This window comes from Ictidomys tridecemlineatus, unplaced genomic scaffold (assembly GCF_052094955.1).
Source record: "Ictidomys tridecemlineatus isolate mIctTri1 unplaced genomic scaffold, mIctTri1.hap1 Scaffold_88, whole genome shotgun sequence".
Classification (NCBI taxonomy): domain Eukaryota; kingdom Metazoa; phylum Chordata; class Mammalia; order Rodentia; family Sciuridae; genus Ictidomys; species Ictidomys tridecemlineatus.
In genome coordinates, this window is record NW_027526121.1 from 569,627 (window position 1) to 584,824 (window position 15,198).

Genomic DNA, 15,198 nt, shown 5'->3' on the forward strand with positions numbered 1-15,198 from the left:
AAAAACAAAGAAAATAAAATGTACATTTTATATTTTACCGGGACAACTCCTCATTTTTTAAGTAGTAAAGTACTTAATTGCATTTGAGTTCAAAGCCCAAATAATCTCCCAATGCCCAAAACAAATTCTTCCCAATAATCTCCCAATGCCCGAAACAAAAAGAATTTGTTTTGGGCATTGTGATATTATTTGGGCTTTTAACTCAAATGCAATTAAGAGGATATATTCTTCTTCCTATGTGACAAGTTAATTTGCTATAGTAAATTATAAGAACACACCATTCTTTATAGAATCTCTAACAAATTAAACTTCTACATAACTAGAAAATATATGTGAACCAGATTGACAGAGCACTCTCGCTGTAGCCCATCTACCAGGATATGAATGTCATATAAAATCCTTCAATGTCATGATATTTGCTATAAAAATAAAAGATTTGTCCATTAGGTGGTTTTAAAATTTTCTTTTCAAATATTCATTTGTATGGACATTCCATGTAGACAGTAGGGACTTAATATATTTCTGCACTAGAAACTTGAAAGAATATATTCTACTCTTCTCTGATCATTTTATAGGTGTAGAATCTTTGTTTTAATTTGCATATTCTGGAATACTGATGAAGTTTAACCATTTTTGTTAACCATTAATATTTCATGTTTTTGAATTGTGTGCTCATATCATTTACATATATTTCTCTTAGAATACTTGTTAAAATATGGAAATTCTGAGGCACAATTACAATGTTGGCATCATTTTGTGAACATGCAACATGCTTAAAATGTTTTCCTCATTTGTCTTAAAACAACAATGCAAAGAAATGCCATAGTCTATGTATGTCCAGTTTGACCATGTTTACAATTGTTTCAGCAAAATGATACAGGGATGCCTCTATCTGTAACTTAATGGCTGTTCAAAAAAGTAATTGTTTTTTGTGAGCAAGAACAGTTGACTAATGCATCCCCTGTTTTGTGAAAGATTACTTTTGTGTTCTGGAGCAGGGGGAGTCACATTGTTTTGAAAATAGCATTTGTCCAGTGGATAGGAGTGTCTTGGCAGAGATATGCAGATTTAATATTGTAGAAAGAAAAATATATTTTATTTTTAGAAAAAAAATGATGAATATAATCTTTCCCCAGAATAACTTTGTAGTGTTAATGAAATGGGAGTATTGACACAGGATTCATTATATTCTAAACTTCATATTGATCCAAATAACAACTGTTTTAAGCATAATTAATAAATCATTGTTTTTATATGAGCTTATATAAAATCAAATCTTTTCTATATAATAGTCTTATAAACTTAAAAGCCAATATCTGCTTATCTGCTGTAAACACTTGATCATTAAGTGATGGATGTGAGGACACCACGGGAACTCTATTTGGTAGCCATGGAAGAGTTAGTTGTAATTAATAATAATACTGTGTTTTTGTATTGCTAACATCACTACATGGAATCAAGCAGAGAGGACCAGGGAATTGTTTAAAATATAAAATTGATTGAGAAACATTTTATTAGGCACTCAGTTTCTCTACATCAAGGTATCTCAACTTCAGCACTGTTGACCTTTTTTCCTGAGAATATCTTTGATGTACAGAACTGTCCTGTGAGTTACAAAATGTTTAGAAGCATTCCAAGAGATGAAAGTAATTGTGTGCCCCTCCACAATTGCTATAGTGAAAAATGTCTCTAGACATAGCTGAACGCATATGTGTGGAGGTCAGCAAAATGTCTTTCACTCCTTCCCCCTTCATTGAGAAACACTGGCCTATATGTTGTTTTTAATCATATGAATTGAAAGGCAAATAAGATTTTCTTTTAAAAAGATTTTTGGTTGTTGTCGCTTTGGTTCATGGAATTAATCAGTCATTCCTTTAAGAGTAGTCTGACATAATTTTGGTCTGGGGTTGCAGAGAGGTGTCACCTCCTTACGATGTTGAGGAACAATGCTCTTCATATCTAGTCAGTAAACTTAATGAAAAAGAGATGGAAGGGAATATTGATTCTACTAATAATGGTGGCATATCATGTACTGTTACTGACACAGAAATTATAGGAAGTGTTTTGAATGTTAAAAGGTCAATACATACTGACAAAAAGTCATAAAGAAGATGAATTTACTGAAAGCTTCTTCAGCTTCTGAAGTAATTAATTAGGAAGCCAGCTACATTATATTGCCAAGAAAGGGCTGCATTTTCACATTCTGCCTTTCAATTTTAAGAGAAAGAGACAAATGACAAGTAAACAAGTTGTTATCTGTAGTTTATTCATAAAAGCAATTTCCAGGGTAAATCATAAGGGCAATGTTGTTTCAGCTTTACCCCTGTTTCTTTCACATCTGCAGTTTTGATAAATGATAATTGATAGTTATTTAAGCATTCCAATGTTCATTCAGGAGACATGTATTAAGCTTCTCATGCCAGGCTCTGTGTAGAAAATACAGATACTAGGAAAAGAGTCTGCTTGAATATCCTATTAAAATAGTTCTCAATGAATAGAAAACTTCTGATTATAGATACTACTCAGCAAAAATCTATTTTTTGACTTTTCAAACTAATTCTGTAATTTTAAATATCTGTCTACAAAAGTTATTGAGAAGTATAGGTGAAGGTATGTATTAATATTTCTGTTATGATTATGATCTCTGAGGCTTAAGATTTTTTTCCTTTTCATGAGATCATCTAAGAGTTTTCACATTTTAGATTCTTTTAGCACTGAAAATTTAATTTTGTTATGAAGAAGGTGATTACATTTCTTTTCTTCCATGTGACAGTTATTAATTTGGTCAGGTGACAAGATTTTAGTTTTTGTGGGTCTTTATGGACTTTATATTTTTTTTCTTTAGATTCTTTGTCTGTCTTTAAACCATTAAATAATATATGCTCTCTGGTTGCATATAAAATCCTGTGGGATTTTCATTTGAATTGCATTAATTTTCCACAACAGTTAATGGACAAATAGTTATAATTAAGTTCACCCCATTGGTGAACTTAGGGCATGTTGACATCAGGTTTTCTTATATGTCCTTTAACAATATTTTTAAACCTCACAACGAAAGTCCTGCTTATTAATTTTTTTGGTTCCTGTTGTTATAATATTTTTTTTCTGATTAGCTTCCACTCCTTACTGGGATGCTATTAATTTTTGTGTATTCATCTTTTGTCCTAGAAATTTGCTCTCCTTTCTTGTTACTACAGAAAACCAAATATTTTTGGCTTTTTTGTTCTTTTTCTTGTGCCCTTATTCCTTATCTTGTTTTATTGCAAGGATTTCCAGTACAATTTTGTACAGGACTGAACCTAACAGTCACAATTATCTTGCTCTTGCTTTGATAGTACTACATCTAAAATATCACCATTCACATGATATTTACTGTATGTTTTTTTCTAAATATATTTCATAAGGTTAGAATGATAACCATATATTTTTTGTTTATCAAGATTTTATTTTTTAAATCAAATTTAGTGTCTATTATATCATAACCTTTTTCTAAATATCTTCTGAAATGAAAACACATTTTTCTTTTTTCCCTCAGCTGTGTAATGTAGTTAATTATACTGACAAATCTTCTTATGGTTAACCAGTCTTTTATACTAGCACTAAATCTTTCCAGGTAATATATTTTTGTTTTGTTTCAAACATATGGTTAAAAATCACAGTGCATTTAATGCAAGATGATTAGAATTGATGTATTTTACAAGAAATAAAATCATTTTCTCAGACCTAGAACTTAATTTTTTGATTACTGTAATTAGACAATATTATGAACTTTCCTTATTTCATCTATGATTTGAAATGTGAAGCAGTTTTTAAGTTGGTAGAATTAAATGAAAAATATATATTGTAATTTTGGTTTATATTTTCCCCTTTTTAAAATAATTGGCTTTAATACTATTTGGTTAAGCTCTCTTAATATGAGAGATCATGTGTGTATGAGATACATATGAGATATAAATAAAATTTATTGTCATTTCATCATGTATCTTGTCTCCTAAAACAGCATTTGTATAATCAGAATCTCAAGCTCAGTACCCAAGTTAACTTTGCCTTCACATGTAATGTGGGCTTACCTCTTTGATGAAAGCATATCAATAACTTCTCTGTCTTCCCATGTTTTTTCAATCAAGTGGCACAGAACTTTGTGTTGACTGCTTAAATTTGCTTAAAAACAATTTTTTTAAAAGTTGTATTACTTTTAATGCAAATCCCTGTTATTAAATATCAAACAATAAGTCCATAAATTTATACAAAAGATGATTTGTTCATGTATTCTATGGGGTTTCTACATTCATTCCATTAAAATGAATGAAACATAACTTGATTTACAAAAAGATTAAAACATGATTAAGCTTCAGGAGTGATGTCATGTAAAATGCCTAGATGGGAAATAATAGATAATTTATTTTTCCTTTTTTAAATATTGAAATGTTTTAAATTAAATTACTTTATGGCAATTATTTTCAGTTTAATTCACCTGACTATGCTTAGAAATGAACAGATAAAAATATGCCTGGAACAACAGCTGATTTTGACTTTTATTCTTGCAGTTATATCTCTGGTGGTGGTTTGTGTAGTCGTTAGTTAAGTAAGGATAACCAACTTTTGTCCAGTAATGGAAATTATTCAAATATTTAAGAAAATTAGAAAAAAAAATGTGCAGTATGCAAAAAAAAGATGTCATTGGATAAATTATCCATATTCTAATTTTTTGGTGGGGGGGGCGTTAGTAATAAGTGAATTCTGAATTAATCTAAAATGTATTACTATGTCTCTTTTTTTGAATATTTATTAATTTTAATTAATATTAAAATGGTTATCATTCACAATTGAAACAATTTTAAGAAGTCTCATGAATGAATGAATTTTATTCTATACATTTTAATCTAGGAATAAGTACATAATTTTTGTGTACTTAGTACAGAGATAAATGTGTAATTCATATAGTAATTTCCTGCTCAATACATTAAGAATCTGTAGTTTGCATTCTTATTAGTCCAATCTCATACTGTTTAAGATAGATCAGATCAAATTTATCTTTAACATTTGAAAAGAGAAAAAAACATGCCACATGTCAGAAGTCTAGACCTGAACTGTCCAGTGGAATTTTCCATAGTGAATAAAATCTTCTATAACTACATTGTCTAACATCATACCCAGAAACAATATAAAGATATTGAGCATTAGAAATGTAGCTAGTACCAAGGGGAACTACATTATGAATTTTATTTAATTTTAATTAATTTGGTCTTGTATACATGGATCCACATGTGGCCAGTGTCTACCATATTAGACAGTGCTGGTCTAGAATCAGGTTCTCCAACATTATTCCACTACTACAATATCAATATAACTCTGTTTTTATAAAATAGGCATACCAAATGTGAAGTTCAAATATCTATTATTAAAATCTGTTTGGCTAATATTTCACATGTGGATCAACTTACCTTTTAAATAACATACTGCCATAAACTAGAAAGATTGTGAACAAGCAAATACTGAAGAATTTTTATTGTGTGAAGGAAAAACTGATGAAGAGCTAGTACATTTAACCAGTATATTTATACCAGTTTTCATGCCAACAGAACTTTGATTATTGGGATATTTGATGATAATTTAAACAATGGAATAAATATGAAATATACATCCTAAGGCCATTTATATTCTCTATTAATGTTAAAAAATCCTAAACTAAGATTACTTGTTAGTAATCTTAGTTTAAATAAAAATGTTCCTAAGACACTGTTGTAGAACTAAGTGGGCCATAAAAATAAATTTATATTTGAAACATTAATTTCTTCTCAATTATATCTGTTACTGAGGTCCATATTTTCAAAGGAAATTAAGCTATCCATTAAGTTTATACAATGATATCACATTAAAATTTGTAAAGCCAGAAATAATCAGAAACCACTTTTTTACATGGTGAATTACTACTATATGTTTTATTTTGTTTAATATTTTTTCAGCAAATACATTTCAGAAATTAATTGTTGTGTAGGCTTTTAATAAAAGGTATTAATATTCTTAACATATAAATATACATGTACATTTATGCATACATACTTACATGTATACCCTTTTAGAATTAAAACCAACATAGAATTATTTTATTAATACTGCTTGAATAACCTCATTTAGTAATTTTGTGCACGTAGACACACATGAAAACTAAAATATAAATACTAAATATAATTTCAAAAATTTAAAAAGTGAATTTCATACAAATAAAAAACTGAAAATAAGGGCTGAGTTGTGGCCTAGCAGTAGAATGCTTGCCTAGCACATTTGAGGCCCTGGCTTCAATCCTCAGCACTACATAAAAATGAATAAATAAAATAAAGGTATTGCGTCCAACTACAATTAAAAAATAAATATTAAAATCTGAAACTATGTCAAAGATTTTTAGCTATTAGAAAAGTAAACTAGCAAAATGGTACAATAGTTTGAGAACTTTATAAACAGTTTTTATCATCCATCTCGAAAGGATGCTGAATCATATTGCTAAGTTAGAGACAAATTTGATTAATATAATATATAGCAATAAAACAATCTCTTTTTTCCAGAGAGAAAAATATGCATCTTTAGTGCACGAAAATATATAACTTAATAGTTTTCTGGTCCTAATAAAATAATAAACAGTAAGTGTGACAAAAACATATCACTGAAAGAACTGAGTTTTTGAATGTGTCTTTCAAACAATGCTCAGTAAGACATTTAAAGATGTATGTCCATGTATGGATTTGTAACAAATCCCACCAATATGTACAACTATAATGCACCAATATAAAAATGAGGAAAAAATACAATAACAGACATGTGGCCTTTATCTTATTTTGAGGCTTTTGATAAAAAAAAGAAAACATTTCACAGAAAGGAAGTATTAGATCTTAGAATTTTTTCATCAGGATAATGCTTTTTTTTCAAACCAAAACTATATTATAATGAAAAAAATCTAGATTATTTCTTCAGAAGCTTTTGAGAGATAAATTATTTGATTTTGCAAATTTATTATTCACATTTTACCTACAATAATAACCTTAGAAAATAGAATTTTGTGCATTTTAATGTGGTGACAAAGACTTTAAGTAACATTGCCTAGCACGTGGGAGGGCCTGGGTTTAATCCTCAGCACCACATAAAAATGAATAAATTAAATAAAGGTATTGTGTCCAACTACAACTAAAAATAAACATCAAAAATAACAGCATCATTGTAATTATTGATCAAACTAGAGTGGAGTCTAAATGCAGACAATGCAGAGTGTAAACCTTCCTGTTTTCTCTCGGTATTACAGCTATGATTTCAGAGACCACTCTGCTGCCATCTGTCAGACTAAGGCTCTTTCAAGGCTAGAAAGATTCTTTGGTTAAGTTATATGTGCTGGTGATGGGTTGGGGTGGGTTGAAAACCTAAAACTGGAAAGGTGACGATATTAGAAGAAATCCCTCTTTCTTCCTGCGTCCCTCCCTCCCAGCCTAATTTTTCCTCCTTTCCTATCTTTCTCAATTCCTTCCCTTTTTTTGTTCTTTCTTTCTAGGTTTAGGAGGCTTATTTCTTATAGCTGAGAAGGTGACTGGTGCCTGCACTAAAAGGTGAGGAGACACTAACAGCTCCTAGATTGGTGGGGTAGCGGAGTGTCATTGAACAAGATGCATAGATCATAATAAGCAAGTCAGCAAACATAAAAAAACATAATGGTGGGTGCTTCTCTCAGAAGAAGGTCTGTATAATCTGGATTTTTTCTTGAATGGGAAGTCAAAGCAATAGAAAATACATAGGTAGAAATTTTTTCTGTGTTGGACGATAGCACAAAATTTTTTACAAGAGTCTTCTAGAGATATAATGCAATTCAATTTAAAGCAATGGGCAGTGGGGTGGGGAAGTAGATAGAGTAGCATGGATATCTGAATATTAGGTATTGACACATTATAAACTTGAAATAGCAAAAGTACTGAGACAAGAACAAACAGAAACTATATTATGGAAAAGAATTTAGCTTAAGAACAATGGTATTTTGAAAAAATAAACTAATATTTTAAGATTTGGGATTGTATTTTTGTTTTCTTCTTTTGATTGTTTCTCTTTCCTATATTTTTAAGAATAAATCTGTATTGTTATTATATGCCATATATAGCATATTGTATCAAAGTTCAAAATCATGTGGTAACCATAATATACACACACAAACAGGCATCACACCTCACACTTTTATTAAATTCAATAACTGAAATGGGGTTTTCTTTGCTCTTACTTGTCAAAATTTAATAGTAATAAGGTATATATAACAAAAAGAGGCAAAGAATGTAATCTCACTTTGCTAAGAAGATTGGATTATAGAAAGATTACCAAACCATATGCTGCTCAACATTTTATGTTTCTCTTTTTTGTCAAAGCAGATCTGGCAAAGAAACACATGTTTTAAGTTTTGCTCCAAGAAAAGATAGTCTTCACTTCAGCATTTATTATGCACCATGTATACAAACTGCAATGAGTCAACCAACTCACACTTTGGTTTCATGTAAATAAAACCTAAACACAAGAAAATGTAATATCTAGTAAAATGTGTCACAAAGGCCAAGATAAGAAAATGGATAGCTAAAATATGCAATTAGGAAACTCACTGAAAGAAACCAGGAGGATTTGGAGATGAGCCATAGAAATATAATTCTATACTTTTGGCTAAGAACAACATTATACTTATAGAAAAAGATAGACTCACATTTGGAGAGAAGTTCTGCATTTCATAAAAAAGAATGAAAGTGAAATATCTTTGAAAATAGGTGAAAGGCAGTCATATAAAAGTGTCAAATGTGATTTTTTTAAAAGGATGGGTGCATGCAATATGCTTCGTGATTTTTTTATGTTTCAAAAAGTGATCATATTCTTTCCAAATATTTGAGAAAATATTGTTCAGTATTACAACACTTAATAATATGTAGAAACAGAGTTTCTTCATAATGGCCTAAAGATTGATCAACTTTTTCTCCAACTATAGGGGAATATATGTGTTCATTTATGGTTTGATCTTTTTATCTTTTTCAGCTTAGATACTAAGCTTCTTTGAATCAGTGCACACAAAAACAAATTGATTGTGTTGTCTAAGTGGCAAATTAGAATTAATTATGAAACTTATAGAGCTCATATAGTTAGGTTTTACTAATGCTAATAGACTACTACCAGTAGTCAATTATTCCAAAAAGTTAATGATTCTGCCTGTTGAGATATCATCAGAAACTAGTATGACAATAGAGGATTACTAATCAACAGGTCAGATTTAAGTGTGGCAAGATAATAGGAACATGGAAACAGTGGCAGCAGCCTCAGAAGACTGTTTTTTAAAATATTAAAGTCACCTGTAGGAAAAGAATGGAAGATAATTTTTTCTAGAGTCAGTTGTATATATAAAATAAAAAGTAGTTAACCTATTTAAGTAGTTTTGGGGCTTTTGGGATTAGAATCACCACCCGTGATGGTGATTGCCACATAACAACATCAACAGTATAACCACATCCCAGAACCTATAGAAGCACCTCAATCATCATTGAATTAAAGCAGTGGCTGCTCTAATACTGGGTCTCTACTTATGAATCACTGATGATTGCCGATAAATACCTTCTTAAATACTCAATTGTCAAATATCAGAATTTACTAAGTAATCCTTCTATGTTACTTTGAAGCTAGCTTGAAAACACATCAACCAGTTTTTACTTCTTCCTTTCATCAAGTCCTAAACTGCTCCAGTGCAAACTGTAGAAACCCTTTTTACTGCATTTCCTTTCTGACAGACATTGCAGTGACCATATGTATCTTTAGTTAAATCCAAACTACATTTTACATGTTGCTTAAACTTTGGCAGCACATCTGGGAAACATTTGTGGTATATCCCCATATGTCCTGATATGCCAGTGAAGAACAAATTATTCATTCGATCATTTCAGTTACATAAGAGGTAAATGAAAATGTTTGACAAACATGACCTGCAATATAGTGTAAAATAAAAAGAAAAAGAAAATAGTCAACAAGCACCCTAGTTGACACCAGTTTGTAGAAAGAAAAGGTATTTGTGAGGGAAAGATAAATATGATTTCAAATTTGAAATCTTATGTTGGGTTCTTCTTTCTATATTTTCTTTTAATTGACACTGGAGCATATTCAAATCTTTATTGTTAATGTGTATTTATATGGTGGAAGGGTGCCATCTGTAAGCTTTGAGAGGATCATGACAGCTGGTTTATTTTTAGTTTATTAATATTTTCCAAGTATATTCCATTAAATTATTTGCTCCAGAGGAATTGAGAAACTGGATGAGATTCCCTATTTAGATCATTGTATTTGATATTAATTTGGGTTGTACAGAAATTAGCTATGCAGCCTTAGTCAAGAATCCTTAATTGAGACCTTAATTTTTAGATTTGTAAAATGTGGTTATCAAATAGAGACTTCTCAGGTACAACAATTAGGTAAGATAAAATGTGAAAAACACTTAGTACAATATCTGCAAATAAAAGTGCTCATTAAGTACAACTTTGTTTTTATCAGGCACCTAATTTTTGCTATATGCAGGAATTTAAACCCTGAGAAGGTAAAGCAAATGTAAAAATCAATTAAAGAAAGACACATCTCTGATAATCACCTGATGACAAAATTCAAGATATGACAGATATTGATAAGCTTAAATTAGCAAGATAATTATGAGTAGCATCCAGGAAATAGTCTGAAAAAATATACATATAATAATTATTCTGTATAAAATGATCTGCTATTTAATCTGGGACTTAGGAGTGCCAAGCATATGAATTCGTTCCTTCAGTCCTTCTTTGAAATGTTTCTATAGCATACAAAACAGTGAGGGAAATAGTCCATGGGAGTCTCATGTTTATCTGAAACAAAATTAAGAAAATCTGTTAGAATACTGATTGCTTTTTATTATTGAGTATGTTTTTAGAATCCTTTATTTTCTGTGTCCAGAACTATGCAGTAAAATAGCTTTATCAATGGTATTTTATATACCAAAAGGACTTGGAACACAGGCAGATGTTCCTAAAGAAAAGCAAAGGTAATTTTACTGCAAGATAGTGAAATAAAGATAAAATCTTTGAATAATTGAGAAAACAAAATAGGAGAAACTGGTACTTGCTGAGAGAAGTTAGGTAAACTTGACACAATAGTATCCAGAAAGCCTTCTTGGACTGCAACACCACTGAGAGCAGTGGACAGCAAGGCCCCTGGACATTCCATCAGGTGTCAGACTGGCCTAAAGGTGAGCTTCATTTAGAATTTAATTGCAAGAATTCTTTCTCAGGTCATTAAATGTTTCCTTGAAGCCATCCTTTACTTACCCGTATTCTACTTACAGACTATGGGGAAAATATCAATTTCAAAGTTGATCTTTTATTTTCTGAGGGAAGATTGAAGCTTGCAAAGTAAAATGTCAAAGTCTCTCTTGGTCAATGGCAGACAGCACTTTTTAAATGTTATTCTCCAATAAAGAATGGTAATTCAATAAAATTATCAATTCTTTTAAATCAGAATGTAACTTTACTATGTTCTCTCATGTCAATGTTAGAAATCATTGCAATAAAATTCACAATTCAGATGTTTAAGTTTAAAGCAAAAAATAAAATAGAAATACACTCTTTCTGAAGATCTGTCCTGACCTAAATCTTGTAGTTTTCAAAACATCATTAGCCTAAAATTAGCACATGTGTAATTTCCAAATGCAAACATATGCAAATAACCTTGCATATTTTAGCTTCTAAGATTGGGACTCAAATCGGTCCCTGTGGTTTTAATAGTAATAATTTATATAAATTTAACAAAATAACTGCACAATTTTTGACAGAGTCATAGAAGTTAAAATTTTAGAGTTACAGTTTTTTAGAAAGTACAAATGCAACTTTCTAATGAGTAAACAGAGCTGTGGTCATCCAAGGTGGGTGCCTGAGTCATTCGATGCTGTAATTATTTTTTACCTTTGCCCAGATTCAAAAATTGCAAATTAATCTACCATAAAATTATATTCTATTGAAACTGCAGTGTACTCTGAAAAAAGAAATGAATAACTTGATCCATGTTAAGGCAAAGGGCAAAAAGGAATGGAGATTTTTTAGAGTTCAATCTTCAAGCTGTTGGGAATTCTTTCATTTAGCTTTCCTTCCTTTATGCCACAAGCAATGAGCTCTATATGTGGAGCAAACCATAGTTGTTAATTTAACTCATTTGAAATAAATATGATTTTTTTTCCAAGAAAGATAGAGTAGCCCCTGTATGTTATGGATTGATCAATAATATATGAGCAAATTGAGTTTCTGCAGAGTTATACAAGTCCAGGCATAAATAATGAAAATAATTTAAAACAAACTGAGATATTGGGAAAAGGCAAACATTTATGAGTCTAGGCAAGATTTGTAACTGGATATTTATTAGTTACATGTTGGCTGAGGCTGTGTTCCCATGCAACTCTTGAGACCCAAGTAGTGTTAGACATGCTAGTATCTTGTTTGGGGATCAATCCCAAGCATACCAGTGGAGAAGTCAATATATGATACAATTAATAAGTTACCCCTGGGACACATAAAATAAACTTCAGAGTTGTCACATCTGTGAATGAGGAGGCTGCAGGTTTTTTATCATTAGTTGTGGAGTAGTCTCAAAGGTTTAATCTTTCCAGCATATGTCATCCTTCCCCCTCTTGACAGTGGCTGGAAAAAATCCTAACAAATATAGGTGTTTCCTGTACACCTGGAAAACACACACACACACACACACACACACACACACACACACAGAAAGCGAGAGAGAGAGAGAGAGAGAGAGAGAGAGAGAGAGAGAGAGAGAGAGTCTCATGGGTTAATTAGCAGTTTTAAGCAAGTTTGAATTTACCAGGTTCTATGGTACCAAGTAAGAAGATATAATAGTAATATATTCTCAGAATGTGGGGATAAAATGAAATTATGAAATATTATAGGGAGTAATAATAGGTTCCTCTAAACTATACACAAGGGTGTAGCTCAGGTGAAATCTATGTACAACATCCTTTCTCTCCCTGGTGCTGCAGAGTAAACTGCATTGTCATAACTACAAGCATGGATTTAGCTCAAATGAGGTTTTTAGCCAAAATACTGAAGAACTCCTGGAAATAGATTCCCCTTTGCAGTTGAATGGATAAGGCTCTAAGAGTCTGATATGATGCCATGCATAATGTAGGTCATATTGCTAGCTCTTTGAGCTTCACTCCATGCCCACCAAAAAAAATCTCCTGATTTTAAATCAATCCCAGATAGATTAATCTATAAAGAGAAGAGTTAATACTACATACTAATATAATTAGACAAGCAGAAAACTCAAACTCAACTTTCACTACTGGGAGCTCTTAGCGAAGTATGGGTGCTTATCCATATAATTCAATATAAATGAGGATATAGTTTATTTTTGTATAATTTTACACGTTAATTTTTCAAAATAAAAAAATTGGTTTAAAAATTAGACATATTTAACTAATTAAAACAAATTTAAATTTTTTTAAAAAATTAGACACAGGCAATATATGGGGACACATTTCTATAACCCCAGTTATTAGGAGGCTGAGGAAAGAGTATTGCAAGTTCAAGTTCAAGGTCAGGGAATTTTAGGTAGACCTTACTTCAAAAGAAATTTTTTAGACCTTTATTTTGTTATTTATTTTTATGTGGTACTGAGCCAGTGGCTCACATGTGCGAAGCAAGAGCTTTATCTATCTTGCTGAGTCACAACCCCAGGCTGGATGTGAAGCTCAGTGGTAGAAGGCTTGCCCAGCATGTGTGAGACCCTGGATTCAATTCCCAGCCCTGGGAAAGTGAGAGGTGTGCATGCACATGCACACACACATATGCACAGGAATAGAAATGCAAGAAATAAATGTATGGTATAATCATAGATGTGGAAGAGTTTACGGTATTATAAATTTGTAACCTTTAATAAGAGTAAAACTAGAAGAAAGTTATGGTCAGCATTAAAAATTTTATGGAATGACAAAACTTTTGAATCAATTCAGAAACATTGGCATTCTTGCCAACATAAAGTGCCAGTTATGTGGCTTTCCACATAGGGTCACACTACCCTGCTTATCTTGACATTGATATATCTCATTTTCTGTGGCTCTCCACCAATAGCCCAGCAACATTGAGAGTTCTAATATGAATATAACACAAGTTTTTATATATTTCATTTGCTTTGTGTTATATGCCAGTATAGAAACCAATTCCCAGCTCTGTGTACATTGCACAATATGAGTTGTGCCCTCAGAGAATAACAGAGTCAATGCAGAAACTAGTACCAATGCACCTAATGTCACCAATAGGAACCCTGTTTTGTGGCTTTTCACATAGGTCCAAGCAATCCTGTAAATCCTGACAATGTATAATTTCAGTTTCATGTGAATTCCATGTAAACCACAAATATTTTCCCTTATCCTGTAGGAACACTCCATTCTCGTCATATAATCACCCTGCTTCAACGACTCGATCAATGCATCCTGACTGGAATGCCTACTATATTCTTCATCCTCCTCAATGCCACAGTTTCCGACAGCTCTTGATTGCAGGTATGCTGACTTTAATCCCTGACACCTATCCTTATTCATCCTCTCCAGAGGCCTTTATGGTTGCTTTTCCCTTTCAGTGGAATGTCTTTCCTGACCCTCTTTTCCAAAACTTCTTCCTCATCTAAGAAATCTTAATTTGATTGTGATATTTCTGATAAGTTTTTTGACTCTCTTGACATTATTTATACTATTCTGTAATTGACACTGAGCATTCTTAAGAGTCTTATTATAAGTATAACTTGACAATTATTTGTGTCTTTTACAATTAATATCTGTTTCCTACATTAGAATAAAACTTCACTAAGGGACTCTTTGTCTAGGCTTTAACTCTGGGTGTCAGACATTAACATCAATTTTAATATGTGGCATCATATCCAAAGCATCTGGCAGTGTCGGCCATGTACTAATAACATTCTTTATAGTCATCTGGCCAATTAAATTAATTATTATATAATTTAGGATAATAAAATATCAAGTGTGATATAGTAATTTGGGGTTATTTAAATACTATATTTATGAAGAAACATTTAATGTCAGAATACTATATGATGTTTGAAATACAGTCAGTCCTGAATACCTGTGTGATATGTAGGAGTAGATTCAATCAATTATGAGTT

The 15,198-nt window shown here is 31.3% G+C and overlaps 1 protein-coding gene across 16 annotated transcripts in view; it reads left to right on the forward strand.

Annotated features, from left to right (window-relative positions):
- Positions 1 to 15,198, forward strand: part of LOC144374793 (nucleolar complex protein 2 homolog) — a 41,244-nt gene that overhangs the window by 13,493 nt on the left and 12,553 nt on the right. For 12 of the 16 annotated variants that reach the window (XM_078037550.1, XM_078037554.1, XM_078037563.1 and 9 more), the window contains 2 exons: positions 7,538 to 7,592; positions 14,457 to 14,581. Coding sequence is in view for 1 of the 16 variants with exons in the window: in XM_078037561.1 (XP_077893687.1) it covers positions 14,457 to 14,581 (125 nt within the window). In the remaining 15 variants the exon portion in view is untranslated. The remainder of the gene's footprint in view (positions 1 to 7,537; positions 7,593 to 14,456; positions 14,582 to 15,198) is intronic. The other 4 variants (XM_078037558.1, XM_078037559.1, XM_078037557.1 and 1 more) reach the window with 1 other exon arrangement.